A 20,486-nucleotide genomic window follows, 5' to 3' on the forward strand; every position below is an offset into this window, starting at 1 on the left:
TGTACTTCAGAAAAAGCTCCCAGGTACATAGCTTCCTTACCTTGTATGCTGAGCCCCCCAAACCCCATTCCCCACAACTGTACACCACTACCATAGCCCTAAGGGGTGATGGGGGGCACCTACATGCGGGTACAGTGGGTTTCTGGTGAGTTTTGAAGGGCTCACATTTACCACCACAAGTGTAACAGGTAGGGGGGGTGGGCCTGGGTCCGCCTGCCTGAAGTGGACTGCACCCACTAAAACTGCTCCAGGGACCTGCATTGCTGTCATGGAGCTGGGTATGATATTTTGATGCTGGCATAGAGACTGGCAAAATATATTTAAAAAGTTTTTTATGGTGGGAGGGGGTTGGTGACTACTGGGGGAGTAAAGGAAGGTCATCCCTGATTCCCTCCGGTGGTCATCTGGTCAGTTCAGGCACCTTTTTGAGGCTTGGTCGTAACAAAAAATGGACCAAGTAAAGTCGCCCAAGTGCTCGTCAGGGACGCCCTTCTTTTTTACAATATCGGTCGAGGACACCCAGGTGTTAGACACACCCCAGTCCCACCTTTGCTAAGCTTCCAACTGCCCCCGTGAACTTTGGTCATCCCCGCGACGGAAAGCAGTTGAGGACGCCCAAAATTGGCTTTCGATTATGCCAATTTGGGTGACTCTGGGAGAAGGACACCCATCTCTCGATTTGTGTCAAAAGATGGGCGCCCTTCTCTTTTGAAAATAAGCCTGAAAGTTATTCAAAGTTGTTAAATCGCAAGAGGATTGTGAAAAATTACAAGTGGACCTTACGAGACTGGGAGACTGGGTGTCTAAATGGCAGATGATGTTTAATGTGAGCAAGTGCAAAATGATGCATGTGGGAAAGAGGAACTCAAATTCTAACTACGTAATGCAAGGTTCCACGTTAGGAGTCACCGACCAAGAAAGGGATCTAGGTGTTGTCATTGATGATATGTTGAAACCTTCTGCTCAGTGTGCTGTGCCATCTAAGAAAGCAAATAGAATGTTAGGTATTATTTGGAAAGGAATGGAAAACAAAAATGAGGAGGTTATAATGCCTTTGTATCGCTCCATGGTGCGACCACACCTCGAATATTGTGTTCAATTCTGGTCACTGCATCTCAAAAAAGATATAGTGGAATTAGAAAAGGTGTAGAGAAGGGTGACGAAAATGATAAAGGGGATGGGACGACTTCCCTATGAGGAAAGGCTAAAGTGGCTAGGGCTCTTCAGCTTGGAGAAAAGACGGCTGAGGGGAGATATGATAGAGGTCTATAAAATAATGAGTGGAGTGGAAAGGGTAGACGTGAAGCGTTTGTTTACTCTTTCCAAAAATACTAGAACTAGGGGGCTTTCAATGAAGCTGCAGAGTAGTAAATTTAAAATGAATCGGAGAAAATGTTTCTTCACTCAACGTGTAATTAAACTCTGGAATTCATTGCCAGAGAATGTTGTAAAGGCGGTTAGCTTAGCGGGGTTTAGAAACGGTTTGGATGGCTTCCTAAAGGAAAAGTCCATAGACTATTATTAAAATGGACTTGGGGAAAATCCACTGCTTATTTCTGGGATAAATAGCATAAAATGTTTTGTACTTTTTTGGGATCTTGCCAGGTATTTGTGACCTGGATTGGCCACTGTTGGAAGTAGGATGCTGGGCTTGATGGACCTTTAGTCTGTCCCAGTATTGCAATACTTATGTACTTATGGGATGTGTTCATGCACAGAAAGAAAGGCTCCTGATAAGAATAAAGATTAGAATTAAGTTCAAAGATATGACGTTAGGAGGGGGGTTTTATCAGGGCAGTGTTTTTTGAGAAATGACCCTTTTTACTTCTGATGGAAAATGTGTTTCTTAAATTTTTTTTCATCTTTGTCTTTAACTTGGTTGTCATATTTTCTAGTTAACCATGCTATTCTTCAAAAAGGTGAATCTTCCTTTTCACAATCCTTGACTAGTTTAAGAGGTTGTTGAAGGTGTACTTTTTTCAGAAGGCTTTGTCAGTCTCACTGCCTGAGGGATAGCCTGATTGACATATCGCTGAGCACATGCAAGCCTGAACATAAGAATAGATGTAGATAAAGATGTAGAGGAAGATGGATATTATCTTTGTTTTTATATTGTATGATTGAAGTGAACGGTTGAGTGGTCTTGGGTGATTGTGCTTTACCATTTTTGAGGGAGTCCTTTTGATATGTTTTATTATGTTTTTTTATTTTTGTTATTGTAAACTGCTTCAATTGCTATGGTAGGGAAGCGGTATATCAAACTAGTAAAAAAGGCCCGTTTCTGACACAAATGAAACGGGCGCTAGCAAGGTTTTCCTCGGAGTGTGTATGTTTGAGAGAGTGTATGTGAGAGTGATTGTGTGTGAGCGAGAGAGTGAATGTGCGAGTGTGTCTGTGAGAGAGAGTGTGTGTGTGATAATGAGAGTGTGTGCAAGTGCGTATGTGAGACACAGTGTGAGAGAGAGTGTGTGTTTCATACACTGTGTGCAAGATAGAGAGTGTGTGTGACACACAGACTCTCTGTGAGACTGAGTGTATGAGACCAAGAGAGTGTGTGAGTGACTGTGTGACACATAGAGAGTGAATGTGATACAGTGTGAGACTGAGTGTGTGAGAGTGAGAGAGAGAAAGACATTGACTGTGAGAGTGTGTGTGAGAGAGAGAGAGTGAGTGTGTGACAGAGATACCTCCCCCCCTCTGGTGTCAGCCCCCCCTCCCTCCCTCCCTCTCTCTGGTGTCAGCCCCCCCCCCCCCCCCCTCTCTCGCTGGTGTCTGAGCGTTACTGTGCAGGACGCTGAGCTCTGGCTGTGCTTCAAGGAACTGACCAATCCTATTTAATAGAATGCACCTCCAACATTCTGAAGCCGAGAAACCTCGTGTGGTTGGTCACTTCTGCTTGTGACCAACCCGGAAGTACGTGATGTCAATTCAGGAGATGGATACAGAGAGCAGGAATGCCTCAGCCATGCAGTCAGCTTCAGAATGTTGGAGGTGTGTTTTATTATATAGGATGTGTGAATAAACTGTAAAACAATATTCCTGGTCATTGTTATATTTTATTAGAGAAACTGCAAACATATTTGACTCTAATATCCAGATCAGGGTACCCCAGGTGTTAATATTGGAATCTGTTCATTGTTTCATTCATTTGTCGTGCTTTTATCCCTCTACCTGTAAGCCTGTTTCTCTGAATCCATATTCATCTTCTAACCCATATTTATGGTATTGTGGCAATTTAAAGGCCATAGACAACAGACAATATTTATTTGGATCTGTCTTGTTTCTTATTCTCCTGATTTGTGGGAACACAAATTTGCCCATAGAAGAGATAAACTGTTAGTGACCAAATGAAAAGGAGGAGCATTCCCACAGAACAAGAACATTCTGACTGATTTCATGTTTTTGCTCTGACAGGTGGCACGCAATTTACAGCCTTCAGTTGTGTGGATTGGTGATACGGAGAAAACATTCTACAAGAAAGTGCCAAAGACTGACAAGCAGGTAATGAATTCTTCTGTTTTTAATGCTAATACTCCTTTTAGAACAAGATTCTTCTTGTCTTTGCTGCTAGCTGGTAGTTTTTCCTGAATCACATTTCATATAAAAATGTAATTAAAAATAATTCAGGACCCAGTTTACTAAGCTTTTCCCCTACAGAGACAGAAGGGCCGATGTAGAAAGCCATGCATTAGAGAGAGCTCTATGCTGAAGTTCACCTCAGGATTTCCTAACACACACAAAAAAAACTTTTGCATGCAATAGAATTAGCAAATAGTATACAAATAAGCTGTGTGCAAAGAAATGCATGTTAACACGGGAGTGACATCTTTAGCCATTTTTTCTTCTGCTAGCACCTTTGCTAGCCATATTTCCCTCTTCGCTTCTTTGAGTTTAATCCAATAGTCTTTTCCATGATCCTCTCATTGCGTTCTTTTGTATTTCTTGAACAAAGCCTCTTTTGCTCTTATTTTTTCAGCTACTTGTTTGGAGAACCATATAGGGTTCCTGTTTCTCTTGTTTTTGTTTACTTTCCTCATGTAAAGATCAATTGCCTTATTTATAGCAGCCTTTAGCTTTGACCACTGATTTTCCACTTCTCCTATGCCTTCCCACGCCAACAGCTCCTTCTTCAGGTATTCCCCCATTTTATCAAAATCAGTACGTCTGAAATCCAGTACTCTGAGTTTTGTGCGTTCACACTCTGCCTTTGCCCTTATATCAAACCATATCGAGTGATAATCACTATTACATAGGTGGGCACCCACCCAGCTATTGGAAACACTTCCTGCATTTGTGAGCACAAGATCCAGCATCGACCCTTCCCTCATGGGTTCTGTTACCATTTGTCTGAACAAGGCACTTTGACAGGCATCCACAATCTCCCTACTTCTTTCCAATTCTGCAGACAGGACGTTCCAATCCATATCAGACAAGTTGAAATTTCCCAACAGTAGCACATCCCCTTTCATACCAATCTTTTGAATATATTCTATCAGATTCTTTTCTAGCTTCTCCATACCCAAACGATCCTGAAAAAGGGACCTCCTTGGCTACCTCAGGCTGGGCTGGACCCAACCCACCTGCAGGCTCCCAAGCTATGCTAGACCAGGCCCACCCAGCGACCCTCCTTGCTGGGCGACCAGGCTCAACCCAGCCCCCTGACTTAGGCCTGCCTGGAGGTATAGTGAGTAACCACCCCCTTATACCCTGTACCCCATACCTTAAAAGTTGGAAGCAGGAGCAATGCCTACTCGGTACTTCTTCTATGGCCACTATCTTGAAAATGTCAGTGCTCAGCCCAGCCCTGTGCATCCTGGGATACACTAGGAAGGGCCTAACTGCCATATAAGAGAATCCATGGTTAGTGTCTTGAAATGGTGTTTTCTTATACTGCTGATATTTATAAGCAAGTTTCAAACAAATGTCATAAAATTTGGATGGAAAACCCATTGTTAAGAGTCTAAAATTGTTTCCCCTATTGACTTTAAATCCAAGTTCCCAAGTTTATTTTAGCCTTGTTATATAACATCTATTGTTACTTACATGAAGGCAGTTTACAATGACAAGTGTATAAGGGGGTTAAAAGAAGTTGTAAAGATAGGAATGAGGGAAAATAATGTCAGGGAGTTATAATGCAACATTGAGAGGAAGGGTAGTAGAGGTATGTGCTGCATATTTTTTTTTATTGAAAACAAATGAATCAAATGACTTGTCAACTGATCTGAAAATGTTATGTTATGTTACTATGTTATGTTACTATCCAGCTCATTTTCGAAAGTGATTGCCGGCTATCTTCTGACACAAATCGGGAGATGGCTGGCGATCTCGCAAAAGCGGCCGAATCGGTATAATCGAAAGCCGCTATTTTGACACCATCGCCGCTTTCCTGTCACAGAGCCGGCGAAAGTTCAAGGGGGCGTGTTGGCAGTGACGCGAAGGCGGGACACGGGCGGGCATGGGCGGGGTTACAAAATGGCCGGCTTTAGCCCATACTGGAAAAAAAACCCAGCGATGAAGAGCATTTGGCCGCTTTTACTTGGTCCCTTTTTTTTGAGGTCCAAGCTTCAAAAAGGTGGCCGAACTGGCCACATGACCACCGGAAGGAATCGGGGATGACCTCCCTGTACTCCCCCAGTGGTCACCAACCCCCTCCCAGCATAAAAAACAGGTTACAAATACTTTTTTGCCAGCCTCTATGCCAGCCTCAAATGCCGTACCCACCTCCATGACAGCAGAATGTGTTCTATCCTCCGACAGCCTTTGCCTGCTTGTGATGTGGCTCTGGGGTGAGTGTGGCACCTTTTCTGTTATTTGCACTGCAGAGTCACATCAGCAATGCATTGTGGTGGGTATAGGTATTGGTAGTTGGTAGGCTCTGCTTTTCCCTCTGCTTACTGGGTCAGAGTGTGCCCCGTTTTGTTTCCTGTTGTAGTCCATGCGGTAGTGGCCATTTTTGTAAGACAGTTTTAGATCCCTTTCCTGTGTTACCCACGTCAGAGAACGTGGTTCTTACCTTGAATGTTGCTGAAAGAGGGCATTGTACACCATTGTGCCAGCTCTGACCTACTGCTAATCTTAGTACCAGGGGACTCTTTGCCAGTGGGGCACAACCTCTGATCTGCAGTTAACTGTGAATAAATGTGGTTATTTCAAGAAAGGACTTTTTCAGAGAGATTAGTCTTCAGGTGTGAACTGCTGTGCCAAAGTTATACAGCAGCAATAAGTCCTAGAGGCTGTATGCAGGTCCCTGGAGCAGTTTTAGTGTGTGCAGTACATTTGTGGGTAGTGGGTTTTTTTTTTTTGGGGGGGGGGGTTGGGGGGCTCAGCTCCCAAAGTAAGGGAGCTATGCACGTGGGAGCTTTTCTGAAGTCCACCGCAATGACCCCTAGGGAGCCCGGTTGGTGTCCTGGCATGTCAGGGGGGGCAGTGCACTAAAAATGCTGGCTCCTCCCACGGCCTTGAATTTGGCTGGGGTTTGAGATGGCCGACATAACTTTCCATTATCGCTAAAAAACGAAGCCGGCCATCTCAAACCCCGGCCAAATTCAAGGCATTTGGCCGTGGGAGGAGCCAGCATTTTTAGTGCACTGACCCCCCTGACATGCCAGGACACCAACCGGGCTACCTAGGGGTCATTTGGCTGGCCGGAACCGTATTATCGAAACAAAAGATGGCCGGCCATCTTTTTCGAAAATACGGGTCTGGCCAGCTGTTTGCGGCGCCACCAAAATACATCGCCGGCCATGTATTTCGCCGGCGCCGTTCAGTTATTCCCCTCCATGTCAACTGATCTGAAAATGAACCAAATTCAAACTAATTATGAGTACATTCCTACTCAGAACTCCCAAGCCTGCTCATTGTGTTGCAGTTCTGTGGAGGATGAGATTCCTTCTCATGTGCTATTTCAAGAAATTATTCAGTAGACAATTTCTGCATATTTTCCCAAATACATTACACAACATAGAAAATAAATACAATTATTTATGAAAATAAGGTGTTTCATTCAGTACAAAACACTTGATAGGAAAACAATAGCTTATCAGTGGTTTGGGGTATATACTTTGCGCAATTAATCTTGGTAATTTGTAAAATAACTTCCTGGTGGGGGTGGTGGAGATGAAAACTGTTTCTGAATTCAAGAAATCTTGGGACAAGTACATAGGATCTCTAAGGGAGTGAAAGGGAGAGTAGATGTCATGGATTGGTAGACTAGATTGGCCATATTGTCTTTATCTGCCTTCATTTTTCTCTGGTTTAATATGCAAGTAGAAGCCCCATCCATGTCTCATCTGATGTACACATAGAAGAAACAAAGTCCTCACAGACTTGAAGATGCATAGGAAAACAGTGAAGGCGACTCAAGAAAAATACACAGATGATGCTCCAAAGGGTCTAAAGGTTTATAATATGGGATTCTGATTTGTTCATAATTTTGCCCTTTTATAGATTATTTATTTGTATTAGTGTATGTTTTGATTTAGTTGTTACATGTCTTTTTAATATGTTTATAGACTCCTGAGGCAGGCCAGATTTGCTGAAACACGGCCATATCGAGTCTTAGTTGTCAGACAATAAACTTTTAGACCCTTTGGAGCATCGTCTGTATTTTTCTTGAGTCACCTTCATTGTTTTCCTGTGCGCCATCCATGCTCTGCCCATGCACTTAGGTGCCTTACTGGTACTTTCACATGTAAATGTACACTTATGTCCTAGTATTCTATTTATTTATGTATGGAAGGGGAATGTAAATACAAGTATCTAATTATAGAATTGCCCTTTAAATCCTTAATCCTGTTCCACACAAAAAAGTGTTTGAATACCTTCTACATATTTCACAGTCTGGGTCTTGTACTCCATCAGCCTTCTTGCTTGGTTTCCCTAAGGCAGGTTTATTTTGATGATTCTGGGAGACTCCTCCTGCTAAGTTTATATGGAAGGAAGAAACCTTTTTTTTTTTTTCCAAAAAGGTAATTTTTCAAAGCTTCTGCTGCCCATGTCACTGATTATACTTGACAGTGTTTGTCTGTAGAGCTCTCATTTTACTTCTAATATGTCTTTTTCTTAAAGATTAAACCTCTACGACTGAAAAAGAGACTCCCCAGTCTGCTGAAATCCTTGAAACCTGCAGAACGCATCCTGATTATAGGCACCAGCCGTTGCCCCTTTAATGCTGAACTCAAGCCTTTATGTAGAGTGTACAAAAAAATTATTCTGATTCCCAAACCTGACTATGCTTCAAGACTAGGCAAGTATACTACATCTTTGTAGGGACAACTGTCTGCTTTGCAATCAAATAAGTTATACAAATCCATGTCCTGGGAGCAAAACATAAGGATAAATAGTGTATTCAGAATAGTGTAGCAATTTCCTGCTTCAGAGCTTTCAACCTGCTGAGTCACTTCTACAGAAAATGTGTTGTTGTTGTTATTATTATTAATAATAATATGATTAATAATATTTATTATCCTTTGAGTAGGGACTATCCTTCTTTGTTAAACTGTACAGCGCTGCGTAACCCTAGTAGCGCTTTAGAAATGTTAAGTAGTAGTAGTAGTAGTTTTGTTACATTTGTACCCCGCACTTTCCCACTCATGGCAGGCTCAATGCGGCTTACATATTGTATACAGGTACTTATTTGTACCTGGGGCAATGGAGGGTTAACTGACTTGCCCAGAGTCACAAGGAGCTGCCTGTGCCTGAAGTGGAAATCAAACTCAGTTCCCCAGGACCAAAGTCCACCACCCTAACCACTAGGTGTCATCTTAGTGCACAATACTCACAAGAAAATTCATCTCGTAGTTTCAGAACTCACAAAATCAAGTGCTGGCCTGCCAAGTTTTCTGGTTTGGATGGGAACCTCCCACTTTAGGAGCCCATCTCCTACCTTCTCACAACCCCTCCCCCCCCCCCCCCCCCACGCCCAAAAATAAGCTAGAAACTTCTACCTAGCAGAGATTTGGGCAGATAGTGACTTTAGGTATGCATAGATTATGGAGCGAAGGAGTAGTCTAATGGTTAGTGCAGCAGGCTTTGATCTTGGCAATCTGGGTTTGATTCCCACTGCAGCTCCTTGTGACCTTGAGCAAGTCACTTAACGCTTAACCTTCCATTAACTCAGATACAAAAACTTAGATTGTGAGCCCTCTAGGTACAGAGAAAGTACCTGCATATAATGTGTACAGTGCTGCATACATCTAGTAGCACTATAGAAATGATTAGTAGTAGTAATATGGTCATGAGCTTGGTGGTGGGAACCTGTCCAGTAACAGCCATTGCTTGGTGTCTTCTTTGCTGTCATTAATAGACCAATACTTCCTAATGCTACTATCTCTTACAGTAGAAAGGGTGATGTAGGGATGAAAAGGGGAACATATCAGGACAGAGCTGATCCTGGGGAAAGGAATACATAGGGCAGAAGATAGTCACTGAGGAAAGAGGTAAGAGGCAGGGATCAGATTCCAAGGTAAAAAGGGGATCAAAGGCAAGAGGGTAGATGTTGGATCTGAGAGAACTGAAAGGCTGATAGAAGCAAGGAATAATAATAGGAAAAGAGACATTGAAGAGGGTAATTTTGTAACATAGCACTGAAGCAAGGATGGCTCATAAGTGCCTTTGTAGAAAGCTGCCATGAGAATTGTACACCTGCTTCAAGGCAGTAATAACTTTGTGCATGTTTGTACCAATAGGAATCAGTACTTTATAAGATGCTTGCATACTGACCCCTCCCCTACTGCACCTATTCTCCATCCCTAAAAACCCCATATATTTTCCTGGTACCTACTTTTATGCATGTTTATGTCATGGCAATTTTATAGAAATTGATCCCAAAATGGGAATCTACCACCTTAAATCGTCATCAGTCCATAAGGATCTTCACTATGTTTTTCATCTCATTTTATATATATTTATGACACAATCATGTTTCACCTTAGCTATTTTAAATAGAGTGAATAGATAAGATCGCATGACTTTGGACTACATAAATCCCAATAATATTCATAGCAATTTGACATTATGTTTTGTTATTTAGGGGACAAGCCTGGAAACAGTTTGTGTAGTAAGGTGGTAAATTCCTGTTTTGGGATCAAGTTCCACATGAGCAAGAAATTGCATTTCCAATGGTTCTTTACCTTTTATGAGAGAAATATATAAGGTACAACAGCGGGTACTACAAGGATATTGTTATATTTTGAATATATCTGCTGTTTGAATAACTTTGTGAGTAGCCACTGGCATTCATTGCAATTTTATAAGCATCTGCTTGAGCTTGTAAAATGCTGTTCCATAATTCATGTAGCTTATAAACTTACCCCCTACCCCACAATGGAAGAGGTGGTGAGAGAGAGGAGACAAAGGCAATAGAAGGGAAGTAGAGAGAAAAATAATGAGAAGATTTGAGTGGGGGAATGCAGAAGATGGAGGTGGATGCAGGTAGAAGGCTGATTGAGGCAAGATGATAAGAAAAGGAGGGCTGATGGAGAAAAAAGATAAAAATATGATGGAAGCTCTAGAAGCCAAACTTAGACTTTTTGACAGAAATTTGAAATCCAGACCTCCATAGTATCATTCTTAGAAATTCTCCCCGTTTCACATGCAGAGCTCTGGAGTATGAACACACAGATAAATGGTCATTGGCATGATATACTGCCTTTCTGTAGTGTAACCAAAATGGTTTACATTTTTACAGGTTCTTTTTCCTGCCCCTAGTGGGTTCACAGTAAGTGACAGTAAGCACTAATGTGTGTTTACTGCACGCTAAAAGGCACTATCATAGGACGCAGTCAGGAATCCCATGGTAGTTCTGGGATCAGGGTGTGCCAGTCACTTGCTAAAAAATAGCATGGGTGTGTGTTTGGGGGTGGAGAATAGGTATGCCCTTCGCTAATCAGCAAATTGCCACATGCTGCCAATTAGCGCGGTAGCCCTTACTGCCTAGTATATAGGTGGAGGTAAGGGCTCCTGTGCTAATGGCTGCGTGCTAATTGCTATACTCTTCTATGTTATCTGTTGCTTTTATTCTGCAAATAACATGAATGATTCATTGTGGATTACAAAGGTAAGGCCAAATAAAGAAAGTGACACATATCAACCAAAATTACAGAACTAGCAGTCACATCAAATTGATTCTGTATTTAGAAATGTCTTGAGAGCTGTTCTGAACCCTGTTCTGTAGAGGTAGCATATTCTAGATGGAAGCTGCTTGATAATAGAGAGAGGAGTCAAGCACCATTCGTTTGATAATACCTTTAACAGAAGGAACACACAATAACATTAGATTTTGGATTCTATCTGTAGCTTGTGTGTGAAGAAAAGTAACCCAATCTGTTAGATAATATGGAGCATCACCATAAATTATTTTAAATATCAGAGTGCAAAGCCTGAAGTTTGATCTTGCAGATATAGAGAGCAATTGGAAAATTACCGTGTGGCTATTAATGGAAAAAAATGAAATTGCAGCCATTTTACCACCATACTAATGATGGCCTCAGCGCATGGAAAATCCACACGCTAAAAATAGCACAGGCCACTTTTTAGTGCGGCTTTGTAAAAGGACCCCTAAGTATTGTACCTGGGGCAATGGAGGGTTAAGTGACTTGCCCAGGATCACAAGGAACAGCAGTGAAAATTGAACCTGATACCCCAGGTTCTCAGCCCACTACACTAACCATTAGGCTACTCTTTCACTCCTGCATAGTTAACATGGTGCAGGGAAAAGAAATTTAGATTTGTTAAGATCTGGGCAATTTTTTTGGGGGGGGGGGCGGGGGATATAGAGCTTACTCGAAAAGGATGGGCCTCACCTTTACCAAACTGTTGATTCTAAAAATGGAAATAAGATAAAGCAGCTTTTGAACTAATCATGGAAGAAAGCTGACAGTTGCTGAAGTGCACATGATTCAGAAAAGTGGCATAGCCAGACCTGACATTTTGGGTGGGCCCAGTGCTAATGTGGATGGGCACTTTATATGTAGGTGTGAGTAGTGTTTCTTGGGATACTCCTAAATAATGACATAGAGTATACTAGATGAAGGATTTCTAATAAACAGTCTGCCCAACAGCTGTCCTGCATCAACATAAACCACATGCAAACTCGGAGCCTCTATTGCAAACCTTAACACCATCAATTCTGAACACAAAAATACCAATAAGAGTACCTTTAAGAAGGCAGCAGTGAATATACACAACAGCAATGCATGTCCCATTGGAAAAGCCAGACAAAGCAGACTGATATAGATCCCCATACAAACCACATGCCAGTAGAATCTCTCATCTTGGTCACAGAATAAAGGACCAAAAATGTGAAATTGTCCTATAGTCCAGCATCAGCCCTGCCCTTCCATATCATCAAGCCGATCATGGTGGAGATAGAGAGCAATCTTTTGCCTCCCTATATGTGGTCATGTGCTGCAGGAAACTCCTCAGTATGTTCTCTATCTCAGCAGGTGTGTGGTCACACAGCAGCAGCTCTGGCTAGGTCTCCAAGCCTAATTGTTTAGGTTTTGTTGAGTACCTGGGGTTGAGGGCTCTTCTTGAGCAAGTGAAACCTGGTGGTTCCAGGTCCCTCCTTTTCTCCTCCCTCCCGCTGGCTCCGTTTTCAAAAAAAAAGAAAACAACAGAAAAATAGACGTCTTTGAGAGAAAAACATCTTTGGTTGCAGCTGCTCACTAGGACTCCAAATCGTTGCAGCTCGGAGCGAGAAGCAGGTAATTTTACCTTTTACTAGCGGGCAGGGGGTTCCCCTAATGGTGTCCACGTGGCTATGGCGTTGGATGGCAAGGGCGCGAAAAGACGCTCCCTGGACAGCGTGCGCGCGTCTAGCGGGAAAGCGGGGGGTTCAAAGGCAGAGATGCCTTTTTTGGGCGCCTTTTCAGAGTCGGGAGAGTTCCCCGGGTTTTCCTCCGGTGCGGCGGTTTTTCCCGCAGTAGGCGCCCATCCCCCGCTGGCCGCCCTCCTGGTTGTGGCCGGCCACACTGCTCGGACGGCTTCTTCTTGGGCCGCCCTTGAGGTGGGAGACGTTAATAGTATGGTCGCCCTTGACTCGGGCAACAGTAAAAAGTCGGTGAAATTAAAGCATCATTCAACCCGCGCGGCTCCTTCGCGGAGTGTTGCGGCGGACGCCATTTTGGATGCACAACGCGCCTCTCCCCCACTCTTGGGAGCGCAGGTTGAGAGTGCCTCTAGGGCCGTGGCCCAGGCTGCAGAAGTGCACAGACTGGGGGGTTTCTCCCCTGAGTTTATTTTGCTGCTGCATCAGGCCTTTCTTATACAAAACGCTGCCCCTGCTCCCCTGTCTGATAAGGGTGACGAGGCTTCTATGATCAAACGCCCTCGGGTGGATCTCCAGGCCCCAGGGGACTCTGTGTCCTCTGATGTGGATGAGGGCAGTGTATCGGAGTTCTCCCAAAGGTCCTTAGGGGATTCTTTGGAGGAGACTGATCCTCGCTCGGATGGAGCGGATGACCCCTCTGTAGCGCGGCTTTTTCGCTCAGAGGATTTGCCTAACCTGTTAGTGCAGGCCATGAGCATTCTGAAAATTTCCTCTCCGGAGGAAGACCCTCTCTCAGCCTCGGCGGGCTCGGCCATTATGATGGGAACTAAGCGCCCGCCTAGAACCTTCCACGTTCATGAAGCCATGCAGACTTTAATCTCGGCTCAATGGGATGCCCCTGAAGCGAGCCTTAAGGTAGCCAGATCCATATCCCGTCTGTACCCTCTGTCTGAGGGTGAACGGGAGGCCTTTCTCTGGCCTACAGTGGACTCTTTAATCACTGCGGTGACTAAGAAGACAGCTCTGCCAGTGGAAGGTGGCACTGCCCTGAAGGACGCTCAGGACAGGAGATTGCAGGCGGCCGGCCGGAGTTTGCAAGCCTCGGTTTGCGGCTCCTATGTGGCCAGGGCATGCCTGACCATTTTGCAGCGGACTTCCCCCTCGGATTCTTCCTTGAGGGCGGACTGGCTGGCCCTGGAGTCGGGCCTGGCCTACTTGGCGGACTTGCTGTATGATGTCTTGAGAGCCTCGGCTAAAGGTATGGCTCAGACAGTCTCTGCCCGGCAGTGGCTATGGCTCAAGCACTGGTCGGCTGACCATACCTCAAAATCTCGCCTAGCCAAGCTGCCTTTTAAAGGCAAGCTGCTCTTTGGGGACGAGCTGGACAAGATCGTGACGGAGCTCGGCACGTCTAAGGGCAAGAGGTTGCCGGAGGTCAGGGCTCGGGCCGGCAGTGCTCGCCCTGGTTCCTCCAAGGGCCAATTCAGGAAGCCCGTCGGTATCGCCTGGGCAAGTCAACCTCCTCTTCCTCCTCTTCCTTCAAGTGGAACTTCTCCCCCAAGCAGAATTCCTTTCGCAGGGACCGCCAGCCCGGAGGTTCATCCTCCGGCCCTCCCCCAGGGTCTCGTACCCAATGACGGGGCCCTGGTCCATGCCCCAGAGCAGATCGGAAGACGGCTATCCTCGTTTCTGGAAGAGTGGACCAGGGTAACTTCAGACGCTTGGGTTCTGGAAGTCATCAGAGACGGCTACAAGTTAGAGTTCTGCCGGCCCTTGAGAGATGGGTTTGTGAACTCTCCCTGCAAGTCTCCAGTCAAAGCAGCGGCGGTGCAGCAGACTTTGGACAACCTGATCCGCCTGGGCGCGGTGGTCCCAGTGCCAGTAGATCAACTTGGCAAGGGACGTTACTCCATTTACTTTGTGGTGCCCAAGAAGGGAGGCTCTGCCCATCCTATTCTCGACCTCAAGGGAGTCAATCGGGCCTTGAAAATATGGCACTTCCGGATGGAGACTCTCCGCTCCATAATAGCTGCGGTGAAAAAAGGAGAATTCCTGGCATCCTTGGACATCAAGGAAGCTTACTTACATATTCCCATCTGGCCGCCTCATCAGCGCTTCCTGCGCTTTGCAGTCCTGGGCCGACACTTCCAGTTCAGAGCCCTCCCGTTTGGGTTGGCTACTGCTCCGCGGACCTTCTCCAAAATAATGGTGGTCATCGCGGCTTACCTCCGCAAGGAAGGAGTGCAAGTCCATCCCTATCTGGACGACTGGCTGATCCGAGCCCCCTCTTACGCAGAGTGTGGGAGAGCTACAGACAGGGTTATTGCTCTTCTGAGCTCCCTGGGATGGATCGTCAACTGGGAGAAAAGCCAGCTGCGCCCGACTCAGTCCCTGGAGTATCTGGGAGTTTGATTCGACACCCAAGTGGGCAGAGTGTTCCTGCCAGACAACTGGAGTCTCAAGCTTCGGACCCAGGTAGACCGGTTCCTAGCCTCCTCTACTCTTCGGGCTTGGGACTATGTGCAGCTGTTGGGCTCCATGACGGCCACGATGGAAGTAGTGCCCTGGGCCAGGACCCATATGAGTCCACTTCAGCACTCTCTTCTGCAGCGGTGGACTCCAGTTTCGGAGGATTACGCTGTAAGCCTTCCCTTGGAACCAGCGGTGCGCAAGGCGCTGAGTTGGTGGCTGAGGCCAGACAAGCTGTCTGCAGGAATGCCTCTCATGACCCCGGAGTGAGTTGTCGTCACAACGGACGCCTGTTTGATGGGCTGGGGAGCCCACTGCCTGGGAAGGACAGCGCAGGGACTCTGGTCTCCTGCAGAGGCGAAGTGGTCCATCAACCTCCTGGAACTCCGAGCCATTCGGTTGGCGCTTCTAGAGTTTTTCCCGATTCTGGGGCTGAGGCCTGTATGGGTCCTGTGGGACAATGCCATGGCTATGGCCTTTGTCAATCGCCAGGGAGGTACCAGGAGCGTCCCTCTAGCCAAGGAAGCCATGAAGATATGCCTGTGGGCGGAAGCGAATCTGGAACAGCTGTCGGCAGCCCACATTGCAGGAGTCATGAATGTCAAGACGGACTTTCTCAGTTGCCAACCTTTGGATCCTGGAGAGTGGCAGCTGTCTGCTCTGGAGTTCTTGGACATCACGAAGCGCTGGGGCCAGCCGAGCCTGGATCTGATGGCGTCCTCAGCCAATTGCAAAGTGCCGCGTTTTTTCAGCAGAGGACGGGACCCTCGCTCTCTGGGAGTCGATGCTCTTCTCCAGCAGTGGCCGGCACAGGAGCTTCTCTACGTGTTCCCGCCCTGGCCCATGATGGGCAGAATTTTAGGCTGGGTAGCAAAGCATCCGGGCCAGGTGATCCTGGTAGGTCCAGATTGGCCCAGACGTCCCTGGTATGCGGACTTAATCAGGCTCTCAGTGGACGACCCTCTGAGGCTGCCAGCGGAGCGGGGCCTCTTGCATCAGGGTCCCGTGGTGATGGAGGATCCCTCCCCCTTTGGTCTTACAGCCTGGCTCTTGAGTGGAAGCGGCTGAGGAAGAAGGGCTTCTCAGACAAGGTCATCGCCACTATGCTGAGAGCAAGGAAGCACTCTACTTCTACTACTTACGCCAGGGTTTGGCGTACCTTTGCATCGTGGTGCGAGACAGGCTCTCTATCGCCCTTCACTGCTCCAATATCTTCAGTGTTGGCTTTCTTGCAAGAGGGTCTGGAGAAAGGCCTGTCGCTCAGTTCACTGAAAGTCCAGGTGGTGGCTCTAGCTTGCTCCAGGAGCCCTCTGAAGGGTGCTTCCCTGGCTTCGCAGCCAGATGTGGTGCGCTTTCTCAAAGGAGTTAATCACCTGCGCCCTCCTCTGCACTCGATAGTGCCTACGTGGAATCTCAATCTGGTGCTACGGGCCTTAAAGAAGCCGCCCTTTGAGCCCTTGTCAAGGGCACCGCTGAAGGACCTGACGTTGAAAGCGGTCTTTTTGGTGGCTATCACTTCAGCCAGAAGAGTTTCCGGGCTCCAGGCACTCTTGTGTCGAGAGCCGTTCCTGCGGTTCACTGAGGCAGGAGTGTCAATTTGCCCAGTGCCTTCCTTCCTGCCCAAGATTGTTTCTCGCTTCCATGTGAATCAGTAGCTTTATCTACCCTCCTTTCATAGGGAGGATTACCCAGAGGAGTACCCTGCTCTCAAATGTCTGGATGTTAGACGAGTCATCATCAGATACTTGGACGTGACCAATGATTTCCAGAAGTTGGATCACCTGTTCGTGCTGTTTGCAGGCCCTCGTAAGGGTCTGCAGGCATCTAAGCCTACTGTGGCACGTTGGGTCAAGGAGACGATTGCAGCAGCTTATGTGGCGGCAGGGAAGATTCCGCCTATTCAGCTGAAGGCACACTCTACTAGAGCACAGGCGGCCTCGATGGCGGAGTCCAGATCTGTCTCCTTGGAAGAGATTTGCAGAGCGGCTACTTGGGCGTCGGCTCATACCTTCTCACGACATTACCGCTTGGATGTGGCTGCTCGGGCCGAGGCCCAGTTTGGAGCTTCAGTGTTGCGTTCAGGGATTTCCATGTCCCGCCCTGGGTGAGTACTGCTTCGGTACATCCCACCAGTCTATGGATTGATCGGCTTGATGATATGGAAGGTAAAATTATGTATCATACCTGATAATTTTCTTTCCATTAATCATAGCCGATCAATCCATAGCCCCTCCCAGATATCTGTATTGTTTGTGTTCTGGTTTTCAAGTTATATTTCAGGTTCAAGTTCAGTCTTCATTTCCTGTTCAGAAGGACTTCGTGTTCAAGTTCTTCCAATTGGAGTCTCATCGAGTTGAGACGATTTTGTGTTACAGTGAGCTGCTGCTTCCTCCCCCCGTTTCGACGGTGGCTGGATTGATAACTAAATTATGCCGGCGCTTCGTGCGGCAGTAGGGCAGCTTTGTATCCCTCCCGCTTCGGCGGTGTTAGGATAAGCCAGCTCCTCCCGCGGCTGCGGTAGCAGGATAAGCCAGTTCCCTTCCCCCGTTTCGGCGGTGGTGAGCTGGGCAGAGTGTCCCTTTGTGGGTGTAATTCTCTAAGTGCCGAGTCCTGCGGATGGAGCTTTGATATCGACATACTGAGGAGTTTCTGGCAGCACATGACCACATATAGGGAGGCAAAAGATTGCTCTCTATCTCCACCTGCTGGTAGATGGACACAACCCACCAGTCTATGGATTGATCGGCTATGATCAATGGAAAGAAAATTATCAGGTATGATACATAATTTTACCTTCCCTACCTTCCCCCATCCCTCCGTGTAGCACAACATCAGCCCTTCCCTTCCTACCCCCCCCCCCCCCCATCCATCCCTGTAGCCCAGTATCAACCCTACCCTTCCCTTCCCTCCCCCATGCATCCTTGTCGCTTGACAACAACCCTACCCTTCCCTTCCTACCCCTCCATCCATCCCTATAACCAGTGGTGTGCTGGTAAATTTTTAACAACAGGCTCTCTCCCCGGTCCACCTCAGCGCCCCCCCCCCCCCCCCCCGTCCACTACTGCGCCCCCCCCCCCCCCCATCCACCACTGTGCCCCCCGAAAATTGCAGAGCTGGATATAGCTGGGGGGGGGGCAATGCATTACTCCCTCCAGGAAAAAAAAATTAAATGATCCCAGGTTCCAATCTAATTCATGTTGAATATGGGATAAAATACCATAAATAAGTAAATAAATTTAAACTTTTAATGTTCAGCACCTGATTCTCAAAGTGGACATATTCCAAACACTATAATGAAAATAAAATTATTTTTTTCTACCTTTGTTGTCTGGTGACTTTGTTTCTCTGATCATGCTGGCCCAGTATCTGATTCTGCTGCTTTCTATCTGTTCCCTTGACTCCGTTTCCAGGGCTTCCTTTCCATTTATTTCTTTTCTTTCCTCCTTTCTTCTTCATTTCTGGTCCTCCGCAGACTTGACTGTACAGTGGATCCAGCTTCTGCCTATTTTCTCCATCCATGTGCAGTTTCTCTCCTCATTTCCTTTTCCCTCATCTAATCTCCTTCCTATATCTTCCCTCCATGTCCAGCATTTCTTCTCTCTCCCTTCCCTCCCCTCCATCCATGTCCAGAATCTCTCTTGCCCTCCCCTCAATCCATGTCCTGAAACTCTCCTCTCTCCCCTGCCCCCCTCCATCCATACCCAGCAATTCTCTTCTCTCCCCTGCCCCCCTCTACCCATCCATGCCCAGCAAATCTCTTCTCTCCCCTGCCCCCTCTATCCATTTTTGCCCAGCAATTCTCTTCTCTCCCCTGCCCTCCATGCCCAGCAATTCTCTTCTCTCCCCTGCCCCTCTCTATCCACCCATGCTCAGCAATTCTTTTCTCTCCCCTGCCCCCCTCTACCCATCCATACCCAGCAATTCTCCTCCCTCCCCTGCCCTCCCGCTCCCATCCATGTCCAATGATTCTCTGTTGCCCCCAGGGCCGTGCCAATGCGGTAAGCCAGGTAAGCAATGCAGGGGGGCGCCTGCCTTTGAGGGGCGCTGCTGCCCTGCCTGCGGTCCCTGCCTTCCACTCACTTGCAAAATCTTTTAGCTGAAGTTGCGATCGCCCCTGCCCTCCTCCTTTTCATGGCAAACTGGAAGTGAAAGCAACAGCAGTATTCACTGAGGCAGGCAGGCTCTTCAAGTTATTTTAAAGAATGCAACCAAATTGCTATATATGCTGTGGTTTGGGGCTAATTCCTCACTCAGGGTAAGCTTCAGAGCTTGAACCGCATTCAAATTAAAGACAACCTGAAATTTTAAAAGTGCTAAAAATAAGTTTTAAAAGTATTTGTATTAAATCTAATTGCAGAATTTAGGTGCTGGGAGTCTGTACTTGGTTGTCATATGCTCAGATTTGTTTAAATCGTATGCAAATTAGTCCGTTTTTGGGAGGTTCTCATTTGCATATTTATGAATAAAAAATGATGGAAGTGTTTACAGCCTTAATGTTAGGGCATGGCTCTGATCAAAAGTGTGAAGTTTGGTCCAAAAACGAAGGGTTTATCTAGTGTTTTTCACTAAAAATTCCCATTACAGTGTCTGTATGTTAATCTGCATTCAAATAGAGCTCTCTGATTGGATGATCAGCTTTTGTTAGAAATCTGCCGGGAAGTGAACAGAGTGAGACAGCAACTGACTGTCGGTTTGGCCAAGAGAGACATGCAGCTGTGAGTTCCTGTGTGTGTTGACTGAAATTATAAAAGACTGCCAGATTATGTGGTAAATGAGAAAATATGAATGAAAAGAGGTTGGTGGAGATTGAAGTTTGAGATTTCTCTAGTGAAAAAGGATCTGAATATTTCAGGATTACTTGAAGTTTATGAAGAATAGAAAAGGGTGAATTTCAGTTTAAGAGTGTTTAAATCCTATAAGCTATATAAAGGTTAGGTAGATTTAAGTGACTGTAAGCAAGGAAACCTTAATATTTAATCTGAAATAAATATTTGATCTGAGATAGTTGATCAGAGACAAATGTTTGATCTGAATTATATCCTTTGGTGCAAAGGAGATTAGAAAAAGAATCTTTGGAAACTAAGAGGACTTTGCTCACATTTTGAATTAGCATTCCTATTTTGAGTTGGAAATCTTTGAAGTGTTATGAAAATACATTTTGCTTTAATGAAATTGCTAAACTTTAGAGTCAGAGACTTATCAATGAGGGATACATACAGTGCTATTTTTTTCCTGAGGTCCAGCTTAC

At 46.1% G+C, this 20,486-nt stretch overlaps 1 protein-coding gene across 1 annotated transcript in view; it reads left to right on the forward strand.

Annotated features, from left to right (window-relative positions):
- IQCA1 (IQ motif containing with AAA domain 1) overlaps positions 1-20,486 on the forward strand; it is an 827,164-nt gene that overhangs the window by 746,594 nt on the left and 60,084 nt on the right. The window contains exons 16-17 of the mRNA XM_030209164.1: positions 3,415-3,501; positions 8,068-8,245. Coding sequence (XP_030065024.1) covers positions 3,415-3,501; positions 8,068-8,245 — 265 coding nt within the window. The remainder of the gene's footprint in view (positions 1-3,414; positions 3,502-8,067; positions 8,246-20,486) is intronic.

The sequence above is a fragment of the Microcaecilia unicolor genome, chromosome 7 (genome assembly GCF_901765095.1).
Source record: "Microcaecilia unicolor chromosome 7, aMicUni1.1, whole genome shotgun sequence".
In the NCBI taxonomy this organism is placed as follows: domain Eukaryota; kingdom Metazoa; phylum Chordata; class Amphibia; order Gymnophiona; family Siphonopidae; genus Microcaecilia; species Microcaecilia unicolor.